The sequence below is a fragment of the Pogoniulus pusillus genome, chromosome 18 (genome assembly GCF_015220805.1).
Source record: "Pogoniulus pusillus isolate bPogPus1 chromosome 18, bPogPus1.pri, whole genome shotgun sequence".
Classification (NCBI taxonomy): domain Eukaryota; kingdom Metazoa; phylum Chordata; class Aves; order Piciformes; family Lybiidae; genus Pogoniulus; species Pogoniulus pusillus.
This window is the reverse complement of record NC_087281.1, coordinates 16,085,814-16,112,286: the sequence shown is the minus strand read 5'-3', so window position 1 is coordinate 16,112,286 and position 26,473 is coordinate 16,085,814. Positions and strand designations below refer to the sequence as shown.

The 26,473-nt window shown below is 40.5% G+C and overlaps 1 protein-coding gene across 1 annotated transcript in view; it reads left to right on the top strand.

The window, feature by feature from the left end:
- PCNX2 (pecanex 2) overlaps nt 1–26,473 on the top strand; it is a 162,995-nt gene that overhangs the window by 86,511 nt on the left and 50,011 nt on the right. The window contains exons 22-23 of the mRNA XM_064158542.1: nt 10,792–10,901; nt 15,768–15,896. Of these exons, the coding sequence (XP_064014612.1) occupies nt 10,792–10,901; nt 15,768–15,896 (239 nt within the window). The remainder of the gene's footprint in view (nt 1–10,791; nt 10,902–15,767; nt 15,897–26,473) is intronic.

The following is a 26,473-nucleotide window of genomic DNA, read 5'->3' as shown; positions in this document are numbered from 1 at the left end:
TGACTCAACAACTTCCTTTGGGAAATTATTCCATTATCTAATCATCCTCATGATAATAAGTGTTTTCCTAATGTCAGCCTTAACATTTTTCTTCTACTATTTTCAGCCTTTTATCCTTGTGATGCTGCCCTTAACCTTAACCTCAGAGCTCTTTCCTCTCTTTTACATTGTTAACTCTTGGAGTGTGCTCTAGTCGACTAGACTTTAAAAGCCCCTAACATTCAGCATCAGTCAGATCAGATCCTGCCCTGTTTTGCTGTTTCACTGAAAGAAGCAGGTTTAACTGATACTTAGATTTATTGTAGACTTGCCTAAAGCTTTTACAAATTGTTTTGCATCTTGTTTTAGTTTTAAACTTGTTTCCCAGTTGCCATAAACATACACAGTTTGTCTAGAGGTAACTGATGATTGTTTTGATTGTCTTTGTTGCTGGAGTTTTATTTTCCAGGCTTGTTTGGTTTCTTTTTCTGATGTATTCCTACTGATCATTTCTGGTAATATGTGAAATTTTTCAGGCCATTAGTTCATCAAGTGGTATTGTCCTTGTTCCATTTAAAAATACTGAAATTAAATGGTTGGATTATTTATATTACAAAAGCCCATGCACAGTTAAACAATGATCATTAAAGCCCATCTGAAAAATAGCATTGCAGATGATGCAGTTAAAGTTCTATTAATTTTTAATTACAAAGGACATAAGTTTTCTTTACCCTAATTAAGGTCTGAGCTCTAATTTTCTCGATGTTGTGGAAGGTTAGTAGAGAGTATTGTCACTTGAGAAAGGTGTTCTTTTATTCCGTACTCTAGACCCTAAGCAAGCTGCATCTACCCCCTTCCTAAAAGCTTTGTGGGTCTTCACAGATTCTGTCTTGAACTTAAGTCATTTTTTATACCTGCAATTATTCTTTAAAAGAAAACCTGAAATAGTTTCTATTACCATCACCTCTGGCTATGCAGAATTTATTAGTTATGGCTGATTTGTTCTTCTTCATTGAAGATGTCAATTTACCACACCCTGAATTAGCGAGTGCTAGAAATGCTGTGCCTTAGCCATAGTGATGGTAATTGTAAGCATGGCTACCACACAAAAAAAAGAAGCTGTGTGCTCTCAAAGCACTGTGTTAGTATTTATTTTCCTCTGCCAGGCACTGGGGAGGGCGACAAAGCTGGTGAGAGGCCTGGAGCACAGACCTGTGAGGAGAGGCTGAGGGAGCTGAGGATGTTTAGCCTGGAGAAGAGGAGGTTCAGGAGAGACCTCATTGCTGTCTACAGCTACCTGAAGGGAGGCTGTAGCCAGGTGGGGTTGGTCTCTTCTGCCAGGCAAGCAGCAACAGAACAAGGGGACACAGTCTCAAGTTGTGCCAGGGGAGGTCTAGGCTGGATGTTAGGAGGAAGTTGTTGCCAGAGGGAGTGATTGGCATTGGAATGGGCTGTCCAGGGAGGTGGTGGAGTTGCCATCCCTGGAGGTGTTGAAGAAGAGCCTGGCTGAGGCACTTAGTGCTGTGGTCTAGTTGACTGGCTAGGGCTGGGTACTAGGTTGGACTGGATGATCTTGGAGGTCTCTTCAACCTGGTTGGTTCTATGATTCTGTGACTCTAAATTCAACAGACATTCACAACCACACTAGTGACTCTTCAGGCAGACTAAGTTGAACAACACTTTGCTAATAACGTTGGGTAGAATATTTCTGAGTACCTCACTGATAGTGCTTCCTTCATTTTCCCCATTGTGCTGTTGATTCAGTGTAATTTAGTCAACCCAAAAGCTCCAAATCAGCATATTCCCGAACAAGTTGAGGCATGGAAGTCCAGATTGCTGTTCACAGATTCTATCTCTGTTTGCAAATAGTCAGGCCACCTACACTGAGGTAGCATAGAGAACAAGATAGTCTATTTAGTTCTATTCCTGAGGATTTTTTAAATGAACCTGGTTTTTTTGATCTTTGTAACATCGTAAGACTTATTAATGGGACATGGTTGATTCACTTAAAAAAAGTTCATTAGCTGTTTATATTTTGACAAAACACTGCTAAAAGATGCTCTGGGCATATGCAGAGGGTTCTGTTTTGTCTTTCAAATTGACTTGGGAAGGGAGCAAGATAAACATTTAGGAAAAACAGTCTTATTTATTTTTAAGATTGATTGTAACTTTCCAGTCAAGTGAAACAAGACTTCTCCTTCTCTCTTATGCAAAGACTTCACATGCAGCTAGCCTGCTTTGTGTCCTTGGCTACAGCCTGGGATTCTTTTGTCCAAAAACTCTATTGTCTGTATTCTTTTAAATCAGACCTAAATGGCCTTTAAAAATACCTCTGTTTTTCAAAACCTGTGAATGTGATACTCTGATGTATATGCTACAGGAAGTGACACTGGATAATCACGGTGGTCTTGGTTTTCATGACACCATGTAAACGCTTCCAGTGAGTCAGTTGTTCTCTCTGAATGTTTTGGGAGATGACATCAATGAGAAGATTAATATTAGTTGAGAATGGAAAAACATAACTGACAATATATTCTTCACTGGTATAGCAAAATGGAATGTATAACAGGACCTAAGAGATTTCCTCCTAGACTTCTAAGAGTAGCAGAAGATCTGAGACTAAGAAAGGGACCTGGAGGTACTGGTAAATAGTAGCTGAACATGAGCCAGTAGTGTGCCCAGGTGGCCAAAAAAGCCAATGGCATCCTGGTCTCTACCAGAAACAGTGTGGCCAGTATGACAAAGGAGGTTATTCTGCCCCTGTACTCAGCACTGGTCAGGCCACACCTTGAGTGCTGTGTCCAGTTCTGGGCTCCTCAATTCAAGAGAGATGTTGAGGTGCTGGGATGTATCCAGAGAAGGACAACGAAGCTGGTGAGAGGCCTGGAGCACAGCCCTGTGAGAAGAGGCTGAGGGAGCTGGGGGTGTTTATCCTGGAGAAGAGGAGGCTCAGGGGTGACTTCATTGCTGTCTATAACTACCTGAAGGGAGGCTGTAGCCATGTGGGGGTTGGTCTCTTCTGCCAGGAAACCAGCAAGAGAACAAGGGGACACAGTCTCAAGTTGTGCTGAGTTAGGAGGAAGTTGTGCTGGATGTTAGGAGAAAGTTGTTGGCAGAGAGAGGTGATTGGCATTGGAATGGGCTGCCCAGGGAGGTGGTGGAGTTGCTATGCCTGGAGGTGTTCAAGACAGGACTGGCTGAGGCACTTAGTGCCGTGGTCTAGTTGTTTGTCTAGGTCTGGGTGCTAGGTTGGACTGGATGATCCTGGAGGTCTCTTCCAACCTGGTTGATTCTATGATTCTTCTGTAATAGACTAAAAAATGTGGCAACGTTAACCAGTTTGAATAAACTGTTTGGGAATAATTAAATGATGGGCATTTCTTCTATCCTTCAGACATCTACTGACAAAATACTTTACTCAGAAAAAAATTTGCCATATGCAGCACATATATGAGAGGGAGAGCATTTATTTCATAGCTCATTGAGTTAATCTTTTCTTCAGTGTGGGAAAAAAAAATAAAAGATTGTGGTCAGCACTGTCCTCCTTGGCAGATATTGGGCACTGTGGTAAAGGGTTGGACTTGATGATCTGTGAGGTCTCTTCCAACCTTGGTGATACTGTGATACTGTGATATGTGAGCTGCTTTTAAAGGATGTTTGGAGGAACAATTGTTTGAGTCAAGAATGAAGAGGTATTGATAAATGTGAAGTAGAAACCAGCGCAAATCGTTCAAAGAGCAAGAATGTCAGCTTAGAACAGGCTCAGCAATAACAAACATGATCAGAGCAAAAGCTGTCCTCAGCTCTTTTGCTGTACATTTTTAAGAGCTGTGGTGTCCCATTTCATCCAGTGCCATGGGTATCCTCTAAATCTTGCTGGTGAAGAGGGGTCACAGTGCTTCCCTGAACTGCTTTCAGAACCTCAAGTGAAGCTGATGTGAAAGGAGCAAAGGCAGTAAAAAATGTGAATACTTCTGACCGTAGTATGCTTGTTCATGGCAAATAAATAAAAGGTTGCTTGGGGCAGTTTACTCACTACTGGGAGCAACCAGCAGCATGTTGGAGTTTCTCATATGCCAAACTGATAAACTGGCTTTTTTATAGCAGTTCTTTCATCTGTAGAATGCAAGTGAGAAATTATACCTGTACTTCTGAATATGTATTTTTGACAAATCTATGTAGCTTCCTTTAAGCCCTAAAGAAATACACACTCCTATCTTACACACTCATCTACTACACAGACCTGGATGGGCATGGTAAAACCTAGATGTATTAACTTCTTAATGTCAGGGACTACAGCTTCTTACATCTTTCAGTGGCTTGTATGTTACTGGGAGGCAGCTTAATGGCCTCTTAATTTGTGTGCCTGTGTGAAATAATTAGCAATACTAAAATTTGAAATCATCTTACATTTTCTTAGAGTTGAGTCCCCTGAGAGTTATGAATTTATCTTCATGCATAAGGCAAAATAATCAAAGAACCAGAGCTTGTTAAATTTGACTTGGCTGACACTGAATTCATTTGCCTAAGTACTCTTATCCCTGCTGAGCTCACTTAAGAATACAATTTCCTTGTCTGATATTTTTTCTTCTTCTCCAGAACACATTTTCCATTTAATAAGGAATTCACTTTTTTTTTTTAACAAGAATTTTTATCTTTCTGTATACTTCTTTCTGCCATAGTATCCAATTTATGAGAGATGATCTTTAAGTAACTCCAGTGAAAACAGCCAGTTTGTTATAACCTGCCACAGTTGTGCTGATCAGGCTTAACTTTCAGCTTGCCCAACGCAATTGCCTGGGCAGAAAAGAAACTGTGTGTTACCTTGCTTTCCTTCACTTTATGAGAAAGTGCTACCAAGAGCATTGACCTTCTTGGTATTTTGTTGAAGTCAAATAATTAACCTATTGGATCTTTTTATTGCCCTTGTGGCAATAAAATGCTTGGTTAGTTGGCATGACCCATTGATTGGTTTAGGTGCTACTTATAAGTCAAAAGCCTTACTCTTTCTCCTTCCCACTTCTGCTTTTTCATCTGTCTCTAAATCTGATGTTTCACTTCAAAGCCATTATTTCATATTTTAGTACAGCTCTTGCCATTTGTGCATACTGAAATCCAGTGTCTTAATCATCTGCACCCTTTTGGCCCACAGCTGTTTCCACAGCTTTTGATATCTGTCGTATAACCCCTGTAAAGGTACTTTCTGATGAGTAAAATACCCAAGGCTACATCTGATATTTGACAGGATAATCCCACTGGTATTTTCCATAGACTCCAAAACTCTTTTGAGCACTGTATAGTTAATGTTTCCTTTTAATATTGGAGAAATAGTTCAAGTATTTTTTCATTCAGCCTTCTGTCACTGACCACTTTGTCAGATTTCATTCTTGACACTATACCCAAATTGGATTTTTCTCTCTCTTTTTGTGGTTTTTATTTAGAATGGGACAAATGCATTGAGAGGTGCAGGATAATGTCCACCCACTTGCTGGGTCAGTCTGGCTCACTGTGCATTGAGGACTATATTCTTGTGCATTCATGCTGGTAGAAGTGCATTGTTCTGTATCTGTTGATGCAGGCACTGCCACTTCAGCACACAACTTACTCTGCAGTTTTTATGTCTGCTTTCAGTAAAGGTGATTTCTGGGAACATGCATCTTGGCAGGAGCTGTGTCTGTGAAGGCTTTGCTGATGAGGCTGAATCAGTGCAGCTCCTAGCTGATTTGTTTTGCTTGTCTGGTCTTCTGCAAATTAAGCTGATGAGCTCTTACCTTGTCCTTTTTGTCCACCTTGGGAGATATGAGAGATGGTTTCTTACCATACCACAGGCTCATTCTCTGCGATCTTGCTGTCAGCTGACAGTGTAGGAAGCAGCAGCTTCTGCCATGGGTGGATGTAAGGCTATTAGGTTTTATCATCATCATATTGTTACAATCCTCATCACACTTCTGCTTGATGCTTAACAGTTATCTTCAAATGTGAAGCCTGGTATTCAAGCTATTTAAAACATGCCTGGTTTGTACACTGCTAATACTGAGTGCTGAACATAGGATTTCAGAGATATAACCCTCCAAAGTTTGATATCAGAGCTCTGGGCTGATTATATTTTGATCTTCTATTTTATGCTTTATATGCATTAAACAACAATCTCAAAATCCCACAATATAAAGATTTCAGATGTTCTGTAAGCAGATGCAAATAAAGACAGCATGAAAAGTATTTGTGGTAGATTCAAAGCATTGTTCAAAATACAATAATGACTTAAGAAGTAAGCACTGAAAGTCTTTAATATTTCCAGTAAATCTTGTTTTGCAGGATTTCACAGGTGAAGTTTGTTTTAAATGGCATTAAACAAAAGCAGAAGGACAATGATTTACAAAGCAAATTCATGAGCTAAAATAAACTGATTCTACCTAAGCTTAATTTCATTTTCATAAACATGCTCACAACTTTTTCTTCTTAATGTATCCTAATTTTTATTGATATTTAAAAAAATAAAATTGCCACTAGCAATTAGAATTTATTTCCAGGACTTGCAGCTATCTGTTGACCAGAGTATGTGAAAACTAAATACTCCCTCTAGCATCTGAGTTAAACTCTCAAGTTCTCAGGAGCTGAACAGGAATAGAAAGAAAAGCTTGTCCAAGGCAGAAAATAATTGCTTTCTGCATTGAACTTTTTTAATCTCTCAGTTTTGAGTGGCACATAGAGCACGTAGCCATATGTATATGACAGTGATTTTTGTATACATACATTTTTAAAACGCAGCAAAATTCAAGCTTAGCAAGAAAAAGTTAATGTTTATGCATTGTTTGGTCCCAGGATTGCCAAGGAGTCTGCCCACACAGAGTCCCAACAGATGCTAAACAGATAGAAAGGCTGCCAAAAGCTGAAAGCACTGCATCTCACATTCAGTGTCATTTAAATTCAGGTGTTAGTCTGTCCCTGGTTTAGTCAAATCTACCAAACTGAGGCGTGATGGTTCAGACTCCCCAGTGATTTCATTTTTTTACTGTGTGTTAACTAATTTTCATTAACTTCTAGTTTGTAATGTTACTTCAATTTGGTTAACTAAACCAGATTTAAAAGAAGTCCTTAAAAAAGTGAGTCTTTGCCTTTGCTTTGCTTATAGAAATATAGAATACTACCGTATGCACTAGAGGTCTGGAGAGACTTCAGAACTCTGAAGAGTGAAGGATGATTAAGATGATTAAATCTGTGCATCCACATAAACATGAAAGATGGATGCATGTTCTGCATTTTAACTTGACAGTAGTGAGAATGTGCTGGTTTAAATGCAGATAATTTAAACTCTTTATCAAAGACTTAAAAACTGTTTACTGAGTAAAACTGTCTCAAGTAAAGATATCTAGGAATATTAGCATTTTATGTCACCTAAATAATAGATCATTTTTCTGCCTGGGGAACTGTAGTAAACACTGAAGATCTTAGAAGGCTTTATAAAAGTATTATTTTACAAATTGACCTAAACTGGCATGTAGAAGTCTTAGTAAGCCTTAGTAAGTCTGTAGTCAGTACTAGTCAAGGCACACCTTGAGTGCTGTGTCCAGTTCTGGGCTCCTCAATTCAAGAGAGATGTTGAGGTGCTGGAATGTGTCCAGAGAAGGGTGACAAAGCTGGTGAGGGGCCTGGAACACAGCCCTATGAGGGAAGGCTGAGGGAGCTGGGGGTGTGCAGCCTGGAGAAGAGGAGGCTCAGGGCAGACCTCATTGCTGTCTACAACTACCTGAAGTGAGGCTGTAGCCAGGTGGGGGTTGGTCTCTTCTGCCAGGCAAGCAGCAGCAGAACAAGGGGACACAATCTCAAGTTGTGCTGGGGGAGGTCTAGTCTGGCTGTTAGGAGGAAGTTGTTGGCAGAGAGTGTGATTGGCATTGGAATGGGCTGCCCAGGGAGGTGGTGGAGTTGCTATGACTGGAGGTGTTCAAGACAGGACTGGCTGAGGCACTTAGTGCCATGGTCTAGTTGATTGTCTAGGGCTGGGTGCTAGGTTGGACTGGATGATCTTGGAGGTCTTTTCCAACCTGGTTTGATTGTATGAATAAAAATTTAGTCTTTGGTACATATTTAAGGAAATCATTATAAAGACTTTCACTTTAGATGAGAAGGTTTTGCCTTTGTATCTAGCACTGTTGAAAATAAACTTAGAATCCTTGGGATCAAGATACTACCCTCAAAAACTTTACTGGTGATTAATTACTTCAACAAATTGCAGAAGGGCTTAGGTGTCTGGGTGGGTCTTGTGGGATTGTTTTTTCTAGCTTGTTTAGGTGTACCCTCAATTAATCTTTTGCTACTTGGAGTGTCTTCATTTTTCCATGCTTTTGCAAAAGTCTCAGAGGCCAGCAGTTCCTGAAAGCTCCCCAGCAAAGACCAGGGCAAAGAAGGAATCAAGTGCCTCAGCCTTTTCCATGCCCTTTGTCACCAGGTTCTCTGCCCTATTCAGCTATGGCTCTTTGTTTTTTTACCCCAGTCTGTCTTTTGCCACTCATATACCTGTAAAAGTTCTTCCTTCATCTTTTACTTTCTTCGCTGACTTTAACTCCAGGTGGGTTTTGGCTTTCCTAATCCTTTCTAATCCTCTGTTTTTCTGTCAGTTTGGAAAAGATGCTGAAGATTTTCCTCTTTAGCTTACAAATTTTGAAGACTGAAATGCTGTTAACTAACTGATCTAGTAGAATGACTGTTTCTCTGCACCAGTTTTTCCCTATTTATGAAGGTGTTTTTTCTAGCTTCAGTTTCTTTTTATGAGGAAAATAGAGCACTTTGTGAATCCTTGGATTGACTGTGTCAGATATAGAAGAAAGCTTATTGTAAGTTGGGTTGATGGCCCATAAGGTGTTTTGCAGAGCATGCCCTGGGAGCAGAGATAATACAAGTACTCAATAACTCCTAATGAAAGCTTGAAAATCACACATTTGCAGGCCTTTAGGTGCAGTGTCTTAAGGGTCTTAGAAATAAAGAGACATTCACTAGTGCATTCTTTTTGTGTTCCTGTTCTTGGGAATGGAAATATGCTCCACTGCCTGTCTAGTATAAACATTAGCTATGAGTCAAGTGTTGAAAGAAGCAGAGTTCAAGCAGTGTGGAGTGTAGAAGTAGTAGGACTTGTTAGAAGACACAGGGGGTTTGGGTGCCGTGGCCTGTTCTGCAGGATTATGTAAATCTTAAAGAATTACTAAAACAATGTAATAGAACAAGAGGCCAGAAGAGTCTCCTCTTGGATTTTGTGTCCCAGAAAATGCAAACCCAGAATTTTATTTGAGGTTTGAAAACCTTTTGATGAACCCTGAGCTTTGAGCACAGCTGGGGTGATTTATGGCTATGTAATTTAATTCTGTAATAGGCATAACTTTGCTGGGTTGTGCAGCAGTTTTGTGTTTTTTGAGGTTTCACATGTGAGTCATTAGTTTGTTCAGCCCTTCACTTAAATCTTTCAGCAAATCCAGTTTTTCTCCCAGCAATTCATTCAGACATTATAGATAAAAATTAACCAAAGCAAAGCAACTCTCCAACTTGCTAAGCAGGATTCCAATAAAAATCAGTTCTAATTTCAGCTTTACTTACCTGATTTATCAAATATTGCACTTTATTGAGTTGCAGCACAAAGCATATTTTACAGGTATCATAGAATCAACCAGGTTGGAAGAGACCTCCAAGATCATCCAATCCAACCTAGCACCCAGCACTAGCCAGTCAACTAGACCATGGCACTAAGTGCCTCAGCCAGGCTTTTCTTGAACGCTTCCAGGGATGGTGACTCCATCACCTCTCTGGGCAGCCCATTCCAATGCCAATCACTCTCTCTGGCAACAACTTCCTCTTAACATCCAGCCTAGACATCCCCCAGCACAACTTATGACTGTGTCCCCTTGTTATGTTGCTGTTTGCCTGGCAGAAGAGACCAGTCCCTACCTGGCTATGGCCTCCCTTCAGGTAGTTGTAGAGAGCAATGAGGTCCCCCCTGAGCCTCCTCTTCTCCAGGCTAAACAACCCCAGGCTCCCTCAGCCTCTCCTCATAGAGTTTATGTTCCAGGCCCCTCACCAACTTTGTCACCCTGCTCTGGACACGTTCCAGCACCTCAACGTCTCTCTTGAATTGAGGGGCCCAGAACTGGACACAGTACTCAAGGTGTGGCCTGACCAGTGCTGAGTACAGGGGAAGAAGAGTAAATTTAGTGTGTTTTGCAATTAGTATGGCATAAGAATAAAAATTTGCATTAATGCAACATTTTTGTTGTAAGATGGTTTGATTGTGAAGATAAGCTACGTTCATGCTTAATGGAAGATAAGCTACGTTCATGCTTAATGCCAGACATGCTCACATAGTGATGGTTTCTCCCATTGATTCAAGACAAAAATGTTGTGCTTTGAGAAAAGTGATTTCCCCGTGCAGAGCCATACGTGTTGCACTTTGAATTTCCTCCCTTTCCTGTATCTAGAGTCTCTTCCATAGCCATCTAGCTGGTGAGATGACACATGCAACAGTATCAGAACTTTCTAATTAAAGCAGGCATACTTTTGAAGAAGGGTATTCTGGGAGCTGCCTCAGTATGGTAACTAAATATGTACCTCATTGCAAGTTTGAATTTCATATGAAGAGCATACTTCTGTGCCTTAATAAAGTAAAGCTTTAATGCCCATGGAAGCTAATAATACGCTGTTAACTTACCTCATATGCATTCCAGGGCACAGTTCTAAAAGGTGTCACTTTCTGATACGTGTATTTGAAGGTATCTCAACTCCCTAACAAGTCACCATGTTTTACTTTATTATTATTTTAATGTTTTTCAGCTGTGGGACCTGCTGCAGAAGTTGCAGTTCATCATGACATACATTGCTCCCTGGCAGATTGCTTGGGGATCATCGTTCCATGTTTTCGCTCAGCTCTTCGCAATACCTCATATCCTTTATAAATTTGGGTTTCTTTATTCTTAGATTCCTCTTCATGTATGTAATTTATTTGCAGTGTTTGGACAAGGTGCAAAGTTCTCTAGGTAACTTGTTTTAAAGTGTGCAAATGCTTGGAGCATCTGCTGAGAAAGTTTTCTCTCTTGGCTGCATGGGATCTCACACTGGGAAACTGAACTCTGGAGCTCAAACTGATCTGTTTATGCCTGCTCACTTCTCACTCAGCTACGTTTTGCAGATCACTTAGTTCACAATTCTCTACACTGACTTCTGATGCATCCAGAAAGAAATGTGTTGACTGACATTAGCTCAAACTTGGGTGGACTTTTATGTATACAGAAGCTAGTTTTGTAAAGTGCTGGCCACATGGCTACTGAGCTGTAAAATACTAGTTTGCTCCTAGTTGCCATCTCAGATACAAACTCATTTTAGTGAGCCAATTTCTGTTGCAAATGTCCTGATTCTTTTTTATTTTTCAGAAGCAGCTGGATTTTAACATTTTAATGTGCATTTTTCATTTGTGGTGATGAGAAACTGTCTCATTTTTAACAATTCCATATTGTTTTATGAGTAACAATATATATTCACCAAGACAAAAGCAGTCTTTGAGGAACAGTCTGTTTCAGTGCCAGGGCTGTCAATGCTGGTTTTATGGATATGGAGAGTAAAACATAATGTTCAATGATCCTCAGATGTCTGTAGGGTTAAAAAATATATTGAAGTTTTTGAACAAAAACATTTCAGTGTAAAGTTAAACTCATCTAGAAACTTGATTTAATACAGAGAAGAGGGGGGGAAAAAAGATATAAAACTGAAATAAATCCCATTCACTGAACAAATTGAACACTTTTGATATCTAAACCATTTTAGAGACTGATGTTTGATTTCTTCCTTCCTTCCCAGCCAAAGCTGTGGAATAAGAATTAATAAAATGGCTTTGGTTCAGCTCTGCTGAAGAGTTTACTTTGTACTGTTTATTAGATACACACACTTAAGTCTTTGTCCCTTTCATCTCAGATTTTTTCCCCTCCCTTCAGTGAATTCTTCTCTCTGCCCTTTGCTGTGTTGTATTGAGTCACAGGCAGCGTTGTCTAACAGTATTTATATTTCTATGTAGGAGGAATAGATGGGAGTACAAACAAACTCCCACTGGGAAAGCTTTAGATTGTCTATTTATGAAAGGAAAGCATTATAAAAAGCAGTGATCTGTCTGACCATTTTGACTGATCTGTAGCAAATTATTCCAGAATTTCAAAACAAATATTTTGTCTCTGTTGTGTGAAGTGCAGAAGTGTGTGTAAGCTTATTTAGCAAAACACTTAACAGCCAAGATTATATTACAGTGAATTTCCCTTCAGTCACAACTGTTTTGTGCAGTGATAACCTTGCTCTTGATACAAGTACCAATTAAGCTTTGCAAAATTAAAGTAGTTAAGCAGGGTTTAGTTTTTCTCCATTGTTGCTAAACTGATCTAGAGTAGGTTTCTATTATTTATGTTCACAGTATGCTTTCTAAATGCAAATCAGTCTTTTAAGGCAACGTTGCAATTAAGATACTGGTTAAATGCCCAACTTATTACTCCCACAAGAACAGTAACTCTGCCTTTTTGTATGCTAAGTTTACTGGTTGTTACTATAACTCTGCAAACAGTAATGATAAATGCGTGTTGCAGTTGGCAGAGGTGCTAAGACTGCCATTTCTTTGCACAGTTAATTATTTGTGGCTCTCCAGGAAGATCTGGACAGGCTGAATGAGTGGGCTGGCAAGAAACTTAGGAAGTTTAGCAGGTGAAAATGTAGGGTCTTGCACCAGAAATTCATAACTGACATGATTAAAAATGTGGATTTTGAGAAACAGAGGATTTGGGTTGGCCTCTACTGCATGGTTCTGTGTTAAAGGAAAGGGATGGAAGATATTTCAAATGTCAGCATTTCAGTTGCTTGCTTTGAAGCTGATATGAATTTAAGTGTTTTTTTTTAAACTATTGGAATTAATCCTCAGATACAATGTTTTATTTAACGTTGAAGAGGATTTAGTTCTTTTTTCCTCAAAAGTTGATTTTTACTAGCTTAAAAAGAAAATCCATTATTCACAACAAAGCAAGGCTTGCTTCTAGACAGTATAACCTAACAAAGATGCTACACAGGAAACCTGGATTGGGATATATAGAGTAAGAAATTATGCCTGTTGTGATGGTTTAGGTGTTACCTGCACACCCCCACACACTTAAGAAAATCACCCAGACTAGACTCAGCTGAGTTGGAAATTGAAGCTTTATATGTATAGTTTAGCACAATACACAGGCAGATATTTACAATATATACAGCTATAGACAGAAATATACAAGTTAAAAAGGTAATACCGAAACACAACACTCTTCCCAGAAACCAGAGTCCCCAGGAGGGACTCGCAACCACACTTCCACCTACCTTCCACCTGTCTACCTTATCCCAGACTTTGCCTTACGTTTGAGGTGAGTTCGGAGAATCAGCCAGTGGGGTTAGGAAGCAGAAGGATTAGTTACACAGACAGCAAGTTAGGGAGAGAGGTGCATGCAGCCGCAGCCAGAGAGAAACTCTGTTATCTATATTTGTGTTCTTGTTTTTAGCCATCTCAGCAAGCCTATGAGTGAAGTAGACATCACTACTGTTTCCTTTTCACAGCCTATAATCTATTTCTTCTTGCCAAGATATTCCAGCTAACTTCAAACTAGCACACCTCTAAGTTTGTTTTTTAACTCCTTGTTCTCTTTCTGTCTCATCAGCTCCCATGTTGTCTTCTCTCACCTGACACTCATAAATAGTTGTTCATCTTTCACAGGCAGTGCTGGTTATCACTACAGAGGAATGTGGCAGTTTAACTTTTTTGATGTGTGTACTTACTGCTGTGTGCTCTTTGTTGATTTTTGAACTTCAGCCTCTGAGGACAGCTCATTTTCCAGTATCTCTTATGCTCGAAGATGCTATTCCAGACCATTCCATTTTAATAACTTTGATGGATTTGAGGGAGTTCTTTAGGCAAATATCTGTTTGTAGGTTTTGCAAATTGCTTTAAAAGCATGGCTAGCTACCCTTTTTAAGGAGCTGTTGTACCAACAACGATTTTACATGTGTTAAAATGTTTTTTCAACAGTCTCTGGAAGGTGCAACAAATAGAGGATATGTGGAGCACACACATAGGATATTGCTATAGGGGGGTGGTTGAGAAGACTTTTCTAAGTGATATGACTTTCATTCTAATTTGAGGTACACCTGATTGCTGTACTTCAGCAGTGGCTCCTTAGTTCATGCCTCCTAGCACCTTCTTCTCAAGAGAGTTGAATTGATCTCTTGTGTCAACTTGGAAACCTTTTTCCCGGTGTTTTCATGGAGGTGGTATGAATTAATGAAGAATTAAAGCCTAGCATTTCACTTGTTGGGTTCTTCTAATCATGATCTTTTTAACATGCATCTTTTTTTCAATATCCTTATCCATCTCCTGACTTCACAGGATCACAGGATATTAGGGGCTGGAAGGGACCCAAGGAGATCATTGGGTCCAACCCCTCTGCCAGAGCAGGACCACACAATCTAGCACAGATCACAGAGGAATGCATCCAGACAGGCCTTGAAAGTCTTCATAGCATGAGACCCCACAGCCTCTCTGTGGAGCCTGTCCCAGTGCTTTGTGACCCTTACAGTAAAGAAGTTCTCCTTTGTGTTGAGGTGGAACCTCTTTTGTAGCAACACCCATTGCTCCTTGTCCTATCACAGGGAGCAGAGACTGTCCCCCACCTCCTGGCCAGCCCCCAGGAGTTTATAAACATTTATTAAATGCCCTCTCAGTCTTCTCCAGACTAAGAAGACCCTCAGCCTCTCCTCATAAGCCATGCCTTCCAGTCCCCTAATCATCCTCATACCCCTCTGCTGGGCCCTCTCCAGCAGATCCCTGTCCCTCTTAAACTGGAGAGACCAAAACTGAATGCAGTATTCAAGATGAGGTCTCACCAGGGCAGAGTAGAGGGGAAGGAGAACCTCCATTGATCTGCTGGATATACTCTTCCTAATACAGTCCAGGATCCCATTGGCCTTGGCTTTCCAGCAAGGTGAAATATGACTTTACATATGGATTTGGGTATTCATTACGATGTTCGTGTGACATTTACTATCCCCCTGTCTTCGCCTTCTCATTTCATATATATTTCAGAAAGTATGCAATGCTGAACATTTTTTAACCTTTTACCATTCTGCATAGAATATTAAATTGTCAGTAAGAATTAGCACCAAAGCATGATTTTAAGCCAGACATCTGGATTATAGAGTCACAGTTGTTTCTGCACGTATCAGGTGATTCCAAAATAAGCAGAAACTCACAGAATGGACTATGCAGACACACTGGGAGCAAAATGCTGGTGCACAGGATGAAGAATTTCCAGGAAAATCGTATTTTGGTAGGAGTTGTGCTTTAAACTCTGTGTTAGACTCTGGAAGGGCACTTCATGTTACAGAAGGTACTCTAGGTAGATGAAAAAGGGCAGTTTGATGCCTACGCTCAGCGTCTGGAGCACAGATTAGACAGGCTCACCCTGCTAATCTTCTGTTCAGATATGTCACCTCTATTACAACTGTGTACCATTGAAGAGCCACTGATAATATACTGGTAATTATCAAAATGACACTTCCTGTCTCCTCCATTCTTACCCCCACTCTTCTTTTCCCCACCCCTCTTTTCCCCCTTCCCCCCCACCCCCACTTTGCTCTCATCTTCAGTAAAATAAATAACAAGAAAAAAAGTAAAAATTAATAGTTCAAAGAGATGCTTCAACAGTGGTTTAAAAGCAAAGTGAAACAATTTGTTACCTTAACTCTCAGTTTTCAGACTCTGCTATGCTTTTTTTCCAAACTCTGGCCACTTCAGTCTTCTCTACACCACTGAGTCCATTCCTTGGTAGTGTCATCTTTATCGCATCGTACGCAAGACCAATCAAGTTCTGGGAGAAAAACTACAAGTAAGACTGTTCAAAAATGTTTCTACACATGCTATTGGTAGAGGTTTGCTTTCATTAAGATAACTTCTGAAGATATTTTTCTTTCCCAAGGTAATCCTTAAAGTCGTTGGCAGGGCATGAGAGTCATGATTCTAACATTTTAATATGTGATGGTTAATTGGGTTGGTTTTCAAAATGTATTTAAACAATTGTTGGTGCATTACGAATGAGATGCCACATTGGATGGATTGTATAGACATACAGTAAGAAAGCTGTGTGTAAAAAAAGAATCAGTAACATTCCCAATTTTCAGCCTTTTTTCTTTTGCTAGCTTGTGTCAGCAGCTGAATCTGTGAAGCTTTTGGCACTAGAAGTCAGGCTGCATAAATATATTTTATACTGGCCTGACCAAATGTTGCCGTACAAACATTGTGTGCATTGTCATTTCTTTGTGTAGCTGATCCTGGAATTTGACTTAAGAATTGATTGGGTTTGTCACATGTGAGGTGCTGTTCATTCACTTTGTCAAGGACATAAACACAGAATGTTAAGATTGAATAAGGAGCTTCAGCTCATTCTGCCCAGTAGAATATGAAAGCTCTTGGTAACTGGGATCTACTGTGCTCCCAACAAGAGTGCTAGAGACAGGAACACTCTCCCCATTCCAGATGGAGGTAGTTTTTGCAAGGGGTGAATGAGAGGTCTGCAAAGCTAGGGGCTGGATTCAGTGATTCTTTGAGGGGATCTTTTGAGTCCTGTGGGCAGTGAGTGAATTTTTCACCCCCTACTGACATTTAAACAGCCCGGGAGTAACTTGGTGCAGCTGCAGAACAGTGGTTTGAGGCACAAAATGGAAACTGTTGTTTTCAGAACTTGACTAGTGAGAAGTACTAGGCACTTACCACACACTTCTTGTATCAGTGCCACTGATGTATCTGAGCATCAAAAAATAATTCAAAACTGGAAATTACAGTGATTTATTATTCTGTATTTCATTGAAAAGGCCCTGATTAGTTTGAAGAGTTTCATTTTGGTTCATTTTTGCTTGTGTCAGTAAGTGAGCATGTCCTTACATCTCTACAGAAATTACTCAGACAAAGCCAAGTCAAAAATGTATTTGTTTCTGAATATGATGTGGAAACCTTTTGAGGGGAGCCAGATATTAGCAGAATTCTCTGACATCTGGGTTCAACCAGTTCTGTATTTAGCAGTAGTTAAATTGAGGGAAGTCGTGGAAAGGCAGGATGGCAGCACTGATCCCACAGGCAGCTTTACATTTGTTTTGATGGAATCTTTGAATGGTATTAAATAGATGTGATGGTTTGGGTGTTACTGTTTCCATACTCGTTGCCTGTTGACGGGAACTTTTGCCTAGGGGGAATCCACCTTCAGTATGCTTCGTATAGATGCTTTTGTTTTGCCTGCTTTGCATACTCACCTTCAAACACATCCTTGCTTTATTGATAACTACACTGAATTATCACATTTCTGTTAGCTGCACAGATACTCTTTTAGGTTTATATGAAGGTAGATGTAGTTAATCCTGTTATGTTTTTAATCATTTAGTCTCTTAACTGGACTAGCTGAAAACAATTTTTACAAGCAGTCTAAATATGAAAATACTATGGTGTTGTTTTATTTCCAAGTTACAAATTAGGTTGTTAGAGTGTCATTTCTGTTCTTCAGTATATGCACACTTTATTGCTGTCAAGCAAACTTTGTTGGGCTCCTCAATTCAAGAGAGATGTTGAGATACTGGAATGTGTCCACAGGAGGGCGACAAAGCTGGTGAGAGGCCTGGAACACAAACCCTATGAGGAGAGGCTGAGGGAGCTGGGGGTGTTTAGCCTGGAGAAGAGGAGGCTCAGGGGGGACCTCATTGCTGTCTACAACTACCTGAAGGGAGGCTGCAGCCAGGTGGGGGTTGGTCTCTTCTGCCAGGCAAGCAGCAACAGAACAAGGGGACACAGTCTCAAGTTGTGCCAGGGGAGGTCTAGGCTGGATGTTAGGAGGAAGTTGTTGCCAGAGAGAGTGATTGGCATTGGAATGGGCTGCCCAGGGAGGTGGTGGAGTTGCTGTCCCTGGAAGTGTTCCAGAAAAGCCTGGATGGGGCACTTAGTGGCATGGTCTAGTTGACTGGCTAGGGCTGGGTGCTAGGTTGGATTGGATGATCTTGGAGGTATCTTCCAACCTGGCTGATTCTGTGGTTTCTTCTATGTTTCACTTAAGGAAAACTTATTTTTGCATCTCTTTAAGACCAACAGTGTGGAATTCAACGAGAAAAAATACATCCAGTTTGTTTTCTGTGAAGTGAATCCAGTGTTGAAGCTTTGGACATTAAGAAGTAGAGAGTACCATTTCCAGTGTTTCTTTCTGCCCCACATTTTCTGCTGACTAAAGAGGAGTTTGGTTCCTCTGGTTTCTGAGGAACCCTAGATGATGTGAGCTGGAGCTGAAAGTCTTAGAGCATTTAGCTGATGACTTGTTTGTTTTTCCAAGGAGATGGAGGAACTCAGGCGGGTTAAAAAAACAACAACAACAACAAAAAAAAGGAATAAAAGCTCATTTTGACAGTAAACAAACTGTGAAATTCCTAGCAGGCTTTTCAGAATTCAGGAATCATACTGTGCCTGTTTGTGCTTTTGTGGCATGTGCAGAGAGCATGGGTGTTCTTCCCTGCAATCAGCAGATGCTGTTTGTTTATAGTGTGCACTTTGATACTCGCTGTGTGCAGTGTCTACTACACCAATACATTACTGAGGCTAGGGATCTTTCAAAGGGGAAAGGGAAGGGTGACTCTAAGAAGCAGAAAAAAGAAGGCAGTAAGTGAGTAAGAAAGAACAGCTTCTTAGGCACCACTTTTTTTGAGGTTTTGCTGCTATTGTTGTTGAAAAGAGAGGAGTATAAAATCAGAGAGCTGTCCTGCTGCTCATGAATTGGTGGCCTCATGGGAGTCCAACTAAGAGCAATTTTCTCTGATAAAAAAGAAAAAAAAAGGCTTGATTCAGCACTGGCTTTGCCCTGCCATTAGCCCCAAGTCTTGCCTCCCATTTCTGAGAGTTCTGTTTTAGTCTTTATTTTCACAGCTGTTGGAATGATTAGTCTGTTGATGTCAGAGAGAGAAAAGGAAATAGCAGTAAATCTTGTTTAATGTATAGGCACTTTAAAGTATAAAGTGTTTGTTCAAACCCTATTATTCCATTCCTTTGCTTTGCTTTTTTCTCTTAACTACTTTGTCATGCTGCAGTCTGGCTTTGTCCTTCTCCTTCCCTTCCCCTTATCTTGCTCTACATCTTGGATATAGCAATGGACAGAACAGAATAGGAAGCTTACTTTCATTCCCCAGCGGGTCTAACCACTGGATCATGTTGAGCAGCCTGTTCTCTGCTGCAGCTGTGACTTGTCCCTGCAAATAGCAAATTGCCACCAGGAGTCTGGAGATTTTGCTGCCTACAAGCCACTTGTCTCTCCTGCTTCTTCCTGTTTCTGTTCTTTCTTGGTCACCTGGTTTAGTGCCTGTTTTGGGCTGAGGCACAGCTTGCATTTGCTTTGAAGGGTCTTGAGTGAATGGTAGTATGGTGTAACTGAATTAGGTAGGTGTCTCTAAAGAGGCTGTGATTAAGTTGCCAGTTATCTCCAAAGGGCATTACAGGACACCTCTCTGTATTTGAATATGTGAGCAAGCTTTTCTTTTCCCTGTCTCTTTAAAAAGTGTATCACTATAATTCTTCCAGATATTGTGGTCTGGAAAAGAGCCACCTGTAAGGTTAATAGAGCTGGGAATGGGGGTGAGGAAAACCTTCCTTACCTCAGATCTAATACAGCTGGCATTTTCTTTTTTCCTGCCAGGTCACTTTCCTTGCCCATTGCAGCCAGCCTGCAAGTGGAATGGAGTTTGCCCAGTGCAGATGTCATATGGGTTGATCTCACGTTGTGAACCTGTGTGCCAACAGGAGTTGTGAAAAGTACCCATCTGCTCCCTCCCTTTTTCCCATGAAATAACAGGCACTCCACTTCCAGATCTTTATATTTAACATATCCTAGTGCATCTAGTTTTCCCATGAGCTTGGTCATCTGTTGTAGCTGTTAAAAAACCCTGCTCCAAACACAAAATGCTGTTCACCTATAACTGTCCGTATGCCTTCTTTAGAAGCATACCTTTCAGGTTCCCTTTTTTAGGGGTGATTCAAGCCCCTCCCTCCAGTCTTTTCTTGCTTTGTTTTTTCTTTTTCACAAGTTTTTAAGTCCTCTGTTGTGTCCAGAGAAGGGCTGGTGAGAGACCTGGAACACAGCCCTGTGAGGAGAGGCTGAGAGAGCTGGGGTTGTTTAGCCTGGAGAAGAGGAGGCTCAGGAGTGACCTCATTGCTGTCTACAACTACCTGAAGGGAGGCTGTGGCCAGGTGGGGTTGGTCTCTTCTTCCAGGAAACCAGCAACAGAACAAGGGGACACACTGTTAAGTTGTGCCAGGGAGGTCTAGGCTGGATGTTAGGAGGAAGTTGTTGCCAGAGAGAGTGATTGGCATTGAAATGGGCTGCCCAGGGAGGCAGTGGAGTCACCGTCCCTGGAGGTGCTGAAAAGCCTGGCTGAGGCACTTAGTGCCATGGTCTGGTTGATTGGACAGGCCTGGGTGCTAGTTTGGACAGGATGACCTTGGAGGTCTCTTCCAACCTGCTTGATTCTATGATTCCATAGTGGTGGTGTTTACAGAAGAACTACAGCAGGTTAGTTCAGTAATGTCCTGAATACGTCTAGCCACCTGGCATGAAAGCCACATTTCTGTCACAAGTTAGAGCTGTTAATTGCATCTGGTTTAGTTCCTTCTGAACTGTTTCTCTGCTAATTTCCATGTTTCTCTCAGGTTGTTTCTATTTGTATACTGTTTTTTTTCTGAACTGATCAGAAAGAAGCACTCTGTTGCAATTGCATGACTTGACTCCAGAGTGCACTAAGGTTCTGGTTCCTTTGGTATCAGCTATTACTTAGTTTTATGATGCCTCTTTGATGGCATTGGCTCTTTTAAAAGAGATCTCACAGAGCTGGCCTCAGGGCTCCTCCTGGCTTTTATTGAGTGTTAAGTTAATGTAGAATTCAGCAAAATAGTATGACTAAGTATTAGCATGTAGATAGAACCCAAATGGATGATCATTGATGCCTTAGACTTACAAGGCAAAACAAGTAAGACCAATGAATGAACAGTTTTTAGTCTGAAATTTTGGTGTATTGTCTTCAAATCAAAGGACTGCCTGGTCCACTGCCTGGAATTTGGTGAGAGCCTTTCTGGAGACTTCAAAGGGATTTAGATTCCTGATTATCCAGTCTAGACTGGTACAGAGGGCTGCTTAGGGCCTGGCTTGGGTGCCCTGGGGTATGTAATGTAATGGCACTCCGTGGCTGGCAGTGATGCAAAAGCTGAAATGTATAGCAAATTGCTGCTATTTTTCCTTCAATGAATTTCTCTCATAACACACATATTTCCTAATGCAGATGATTTGGGGTGGGGAGGGACAACAAGTGTAATATGGTCTTTAGGAAGTTGTGCTCTCTTCTCCTGGTGCATGTCTGGCCATCCTTCTGGCATTGGGGGATAAAAGAGAGGAAACTAAAACCTTTGAAGAGCAAGAAACATCTTTGCTCTTTATCCTTAGTTCTTTGTGAGCCCTCTGAAGTTCCATGTTATTAGTTAGACTTAGTCATCTGACTCTCTCCTCAAAACCCTTCTCCATCTCCTCTTTTGTAGTGCCCAACTGCTATTCATGCTTACATTGCACCACACCAGTACAGCTCATGGGCTTGTACCTGTAACACTTGCCTGGTTAGGAGTCTTTAATCCTTTTCAGCAGGTATGCAGAGCTTTGGGGAATGGCAAAGCCACAGCATTCAGGTGTGGGAAATGTTCTTTCAGGTAAAACTGCAGGCTAAAGAAAGCCCTAGGAATGACATTACCCTCAGTACCTTGAACTGGATTAAGTGGACCTGTATCACATACACATTTAAGTGACCCCGTGCATGCCTCTTTGGCCACTTGCTGTAGCAGAGAGGTATGCACATCTCTCTAATCCAGCCCTCACCTCATCACTTGACTCCATATGTGGAGTCACACTGAACTGGAAAATGTGAGAATTGCCTGGAAGGGGATTAACAAGGAAAACCAGGCACATTTAATCAAATAGATCTGGTATTGAAATGTTTCCTGAGTTGCCAAGGGTTTCACACTTGAGGGAGGCTATACAAAATTCAAAGTTATATTTTAACTGTTTGGCAGTATCTCTTTAACTGGTAACATCTCTTCTCAAATTTTACCCCTGGCTGTCAAGAAAACAAATTGAGGCTAATTGAATAGGAGCCATATGTGTGATAATTAATTGGGAGTGCATTCTGACTCAGTACACTTGGTAGTTCCCTGCCGAGTTAAAGATGCATTCACAGCTCTGTATTCACTGAATCGTTCTAAGAGGACAGAATAAAGACAGAAGGGAGGCATCAGAGAGGGAATGCATGCTGAGACCAGGCAGGAACACAAGCAGAGACCAAAACCACAAGTGGGATAAATGAGAGGGAAAGGGATAGACAAAAAAAGGCAACGACATGCAGTGAAAAATCTGACAGGATAATGCAACAGATACTGATAAGTAGGAGATTCAGAGCTGTAGAGGGAAAGCAATTATGAACATGAGAGAAGGGAACTTTTAAAGAGAATTGGAAAGGAAGGCGGCAACAGGATATGAGAAAGATGAGAATGAACTCAAATCAGACATAAGAAGCATGTAATATTTTAAGGACTTTGTGTGGCACTAAAAATGTATTCACTGTTTGTCTCATGATTAGCTTCCAAATTATGTAAATCTAATATGATCAGGTAAACTCATGAAATTTCTGTCACGTTGAGTGTTAGAAACCTTTTGAAATGCATTGACTGTATTTCCATAAGGATTGGTGTTCTCAGCAAGCTTGCATCCCATTCATTTAGATACTTTAGATCAGCTGGTTTAGATTTAACCGAATCAGACATTTAGGGGCAAGCTGAGGTTCAGAGCACTAAACTCAGACCTTCCTTTGAAGAGGATGCTTACTCAAGCAATTTTTGTCAAGACATGAATACAAGAGGAAAGCCAAACATCTCCTCTGTGATCTCAGCAAGTATAATAATTTTAACTGAGGTGATCTGTAATCTGTGTACAGATAGCAAGAGTTATTCCCTGCTGCTTCAGTTTGCTCAGTCTCTGGTTGTCTCCTGTTGTACAGGGGTATGTACTGGGCCCAGATTGCTTCAGGGCTTATAAGAGCAAAATATAAAATCTCTTTTGCTCCTTTCTGAGATAATGCAAAATGCAGAATTATGTCACTTTTGCCACTGAGAATTGCCTCTGAAGCTTTGTCCTAGTTGAGACTAGGTAAATACTGGATGAATGCAGGGCTAGTTTTATTCTATTTCATTTTATTTTACAATCCTTTGACTCATGGTGTTTGCTCCCAAAATACCAGAGATTTTTCAGTCTGAAGAGTACGGTAGAAACCGTGAAAGCTGCTATAAATGATTAACACTCTCAACAATCCTTGAAATGAAAAAAACAGAGATATTAAAAGTCATCCCTGTTTCAGATTGGATTTTGTGCAATTGCACAGCAGCTGGAAGATTGTTTTTCTCTTGTTCTTCAGTGTAGCATTATTTGATGCTGCACTTGCAGGCTTATGACACCAAAAAGGCTTGATCATCTTCCATTTTGCCTCCCTCCATCTTCTGGTGAGAAATATATACACATAAATCCCTACAGTGAGCTGAACTAGTATTTCTGATATAGACTTGCTTTGCAAGACATCATTCACCAGTGTTTGTCTTGTTCTTGTGTGTCCTTATATTTTCTTGCCATCACTGCCTCCTAATTCTATTTTTTTAAGCAGTCACCTTGAGTTGTAAAAGTGACAGTTAAAATACTGTAAGTATATATATATATTATTTTATAATTACCCACTGAAAAAGAACAAGAGGACTTTGTTATCAACAAGGAAATACATTAAGAATGAATTCTGCAGATGCCTTGCTGTCCTTTCTGCCTTTTATGATTTTAAACAATGTCCATCTCTCTCTGTGAAGGAGGTAAATGTTTTGGCCTTGTTTGCTGCATCACCCCCAACACTTTGGGAATTTCTTTTTTTACTGTTTGATCTCATTCTCTTTTCCTGGTGAACACTTCACCAGGGCATTTCTCATCATCTCCTTTCTAGTCTCTAGTTTCTCACGCCTGTTTTTTTTTCACTCATTGCCAAGCAGTGAAGTAGTCCTGCAGAGCACAGCATCTTTCCTATAATGTTTGTTTTGGCTCACAGTGGGAAAAACAGAAAAATAACACTCACCTGCACTATTTAAATGTGTGGGTTTGTGTGTAATTAACACATTTGCTTTTAAATTTCAAAGTGCCTCAGTGGACTGCAGACAGCGACGTACAACTGTGATGCAGCGTGCTGTGCTAAGCCCCATCCTTAGAGGGCTGTCAGGGTCGCAGCTCTTTTTCAGTAACACAAAAGCAGGCACAAATATCACCATGAAGTTGCCATAATCCTTCCATTTACAAAGCTTCTTTTATTGCTTAGAATACAATATCTGTAGATGGTAATTAAATTCCTTCTTAAAAGAGAAAGTATACTCAGACATAGGAAAAGAAATTAGCAGCAAGCTAGGAAAATAAGGCAAAAGCAGAGATGTTGATGCTATTTTGGTAAAGTATTACTGAATATTTTAAAGGAATGCTTAAATGACCTGGCTTACAAATAAGAGCTAACTAAACCTTTGACTATCAAAGTACTTAGGTAGGCTGTTTAATCCGTGTTTGGGCACTCAGCTTTTGATCTCAGATTCACACCTCTCATTTGCATCGCTCATGCTGCAGGAGCACAGAAACCTCATCTTCAGAATATACTAAATAAACATCCTCAGTTGTGTGTCAGCAAATGGCTGCAGTTCTGATTTTTACAGTTACTTTTGAAAGACAACAACAAACAAAACACCCCATAAAACAAAACCACAGAACCCTCAGAAGTCCAAGTCAAGAAACTCTTGATATGGGTTATAGAATCCTCTTTAACAAAATAAAGAAATTCTGAGAACAGGAAACATTTCTGATGAGAAGATCTTCCTTTGTTTTAAACACATCTTTCCATAGCACTGTCTTTAACAACTGGAACTTTTTATTCCTTGACTCTCCCCCTGTTTCCTAGCACGCAGTCAAAGCCATTTTTTGTTAGTGTTAGATGAAACACTGGAGTTGTCAGAGAAGAAGGGGAGAAAGGAAGCATGAAAAATGAAAATCAGAGCAATGAAAATCTCACTTTTAAGAGATCTTTATTAACATGAGTTAAACCATGCAGCTGCCCAGAAAGCCTGGCCATGCTTATGCACAAAGGGGTTGTCAGCCTTTGCTGTTACAGTCATACTGAAATCATTCTGTGCTTCAGATCAAATTGATTTAACACTACTCGGGCATCCTTATACCTCATATTAGTACCACTGGTTTTGCCTCTGGTGTCCTTCAAATATTCATGGATGCCTGCTTATTCTGCCATCTTCTCATTCTCCCTCCTGTCTCACTGTCATAGCCTACTACTGCTACTGTGTTTTTAACACTAAGCTTTCCATTTACAGTGCAGGTAGTGTAAAATATTCAACAGAAATATTGAAAATACTTCCCCCCCCCCCAGACTCCCATGAATAATTGTGAGACTGTGGCACAGTAAAGTTTCTTTCTATTAGATTTGCCTGTTAGATGTCATGAAAATACAAATTAAAATTCATTGGATGCAGACAAAAAAAAAATCCCCTTTGGATCTAGCCTAGAAAAGCATTGTTGCATCCCCCAGAGGGAAACTGCTTTTCTTTGTTTTGTTCTCTTTCAAAGTAGAGATTCTCTCACAGCAAGAATCCTGGAAATCTTGAAATTGTATTGTGGAGCAAACAGTAACAGTAAGGCAGATGCAACAGCTGCAGTTTTATTTTTAACTTCTGGAATTAATCACAGCAGTGATTTAATTTTTTTTCTCCTTAATTGGCCTTATACTCACTACCCACTGTATGCTCCTCAGGCTGCCTGAATCCACCTCAATCTTTTTCTTTTCTACCTTTCTAAGGGGATTGGGAGAGTAAAGTTGGAGAAGAAAGTACTTCCAGGCTGAAAAACAAGGCAGTGTTTTTGGATGAAGGAAGTATGGGAAATTACTTCATCCTTTGCAAAGGGAAGCAATAGTTAGAGTGGCTGTGCAAACCAGTGGATTATGTCAGTGCCCATGTAAGCGCTGGATTGAAAGCATGCCATAGATATTTCAGAAACTAAGCAGGACGTTTGCCTTAGAATTGCTGAAGATATTAAAACACAATTGCTTGCTCACTAGGGCAGGTGCTGAAGGACCTGCACTCAGCTTGTTTAGAATAATGCAAATCAGGAAGAAATCCAATGACTGAGCTAATTACAGAACCATAGAATCAACAAGGTTGGAAAAGACCCCCAAGATCATCCAGTCCAACCAACCAAAATAAAGGAGAAAATCCAAAGGGCATTAGTGTATTACTCTATTTCAGAAATGGAAGGGAAAAAATAATGCAGGAAAT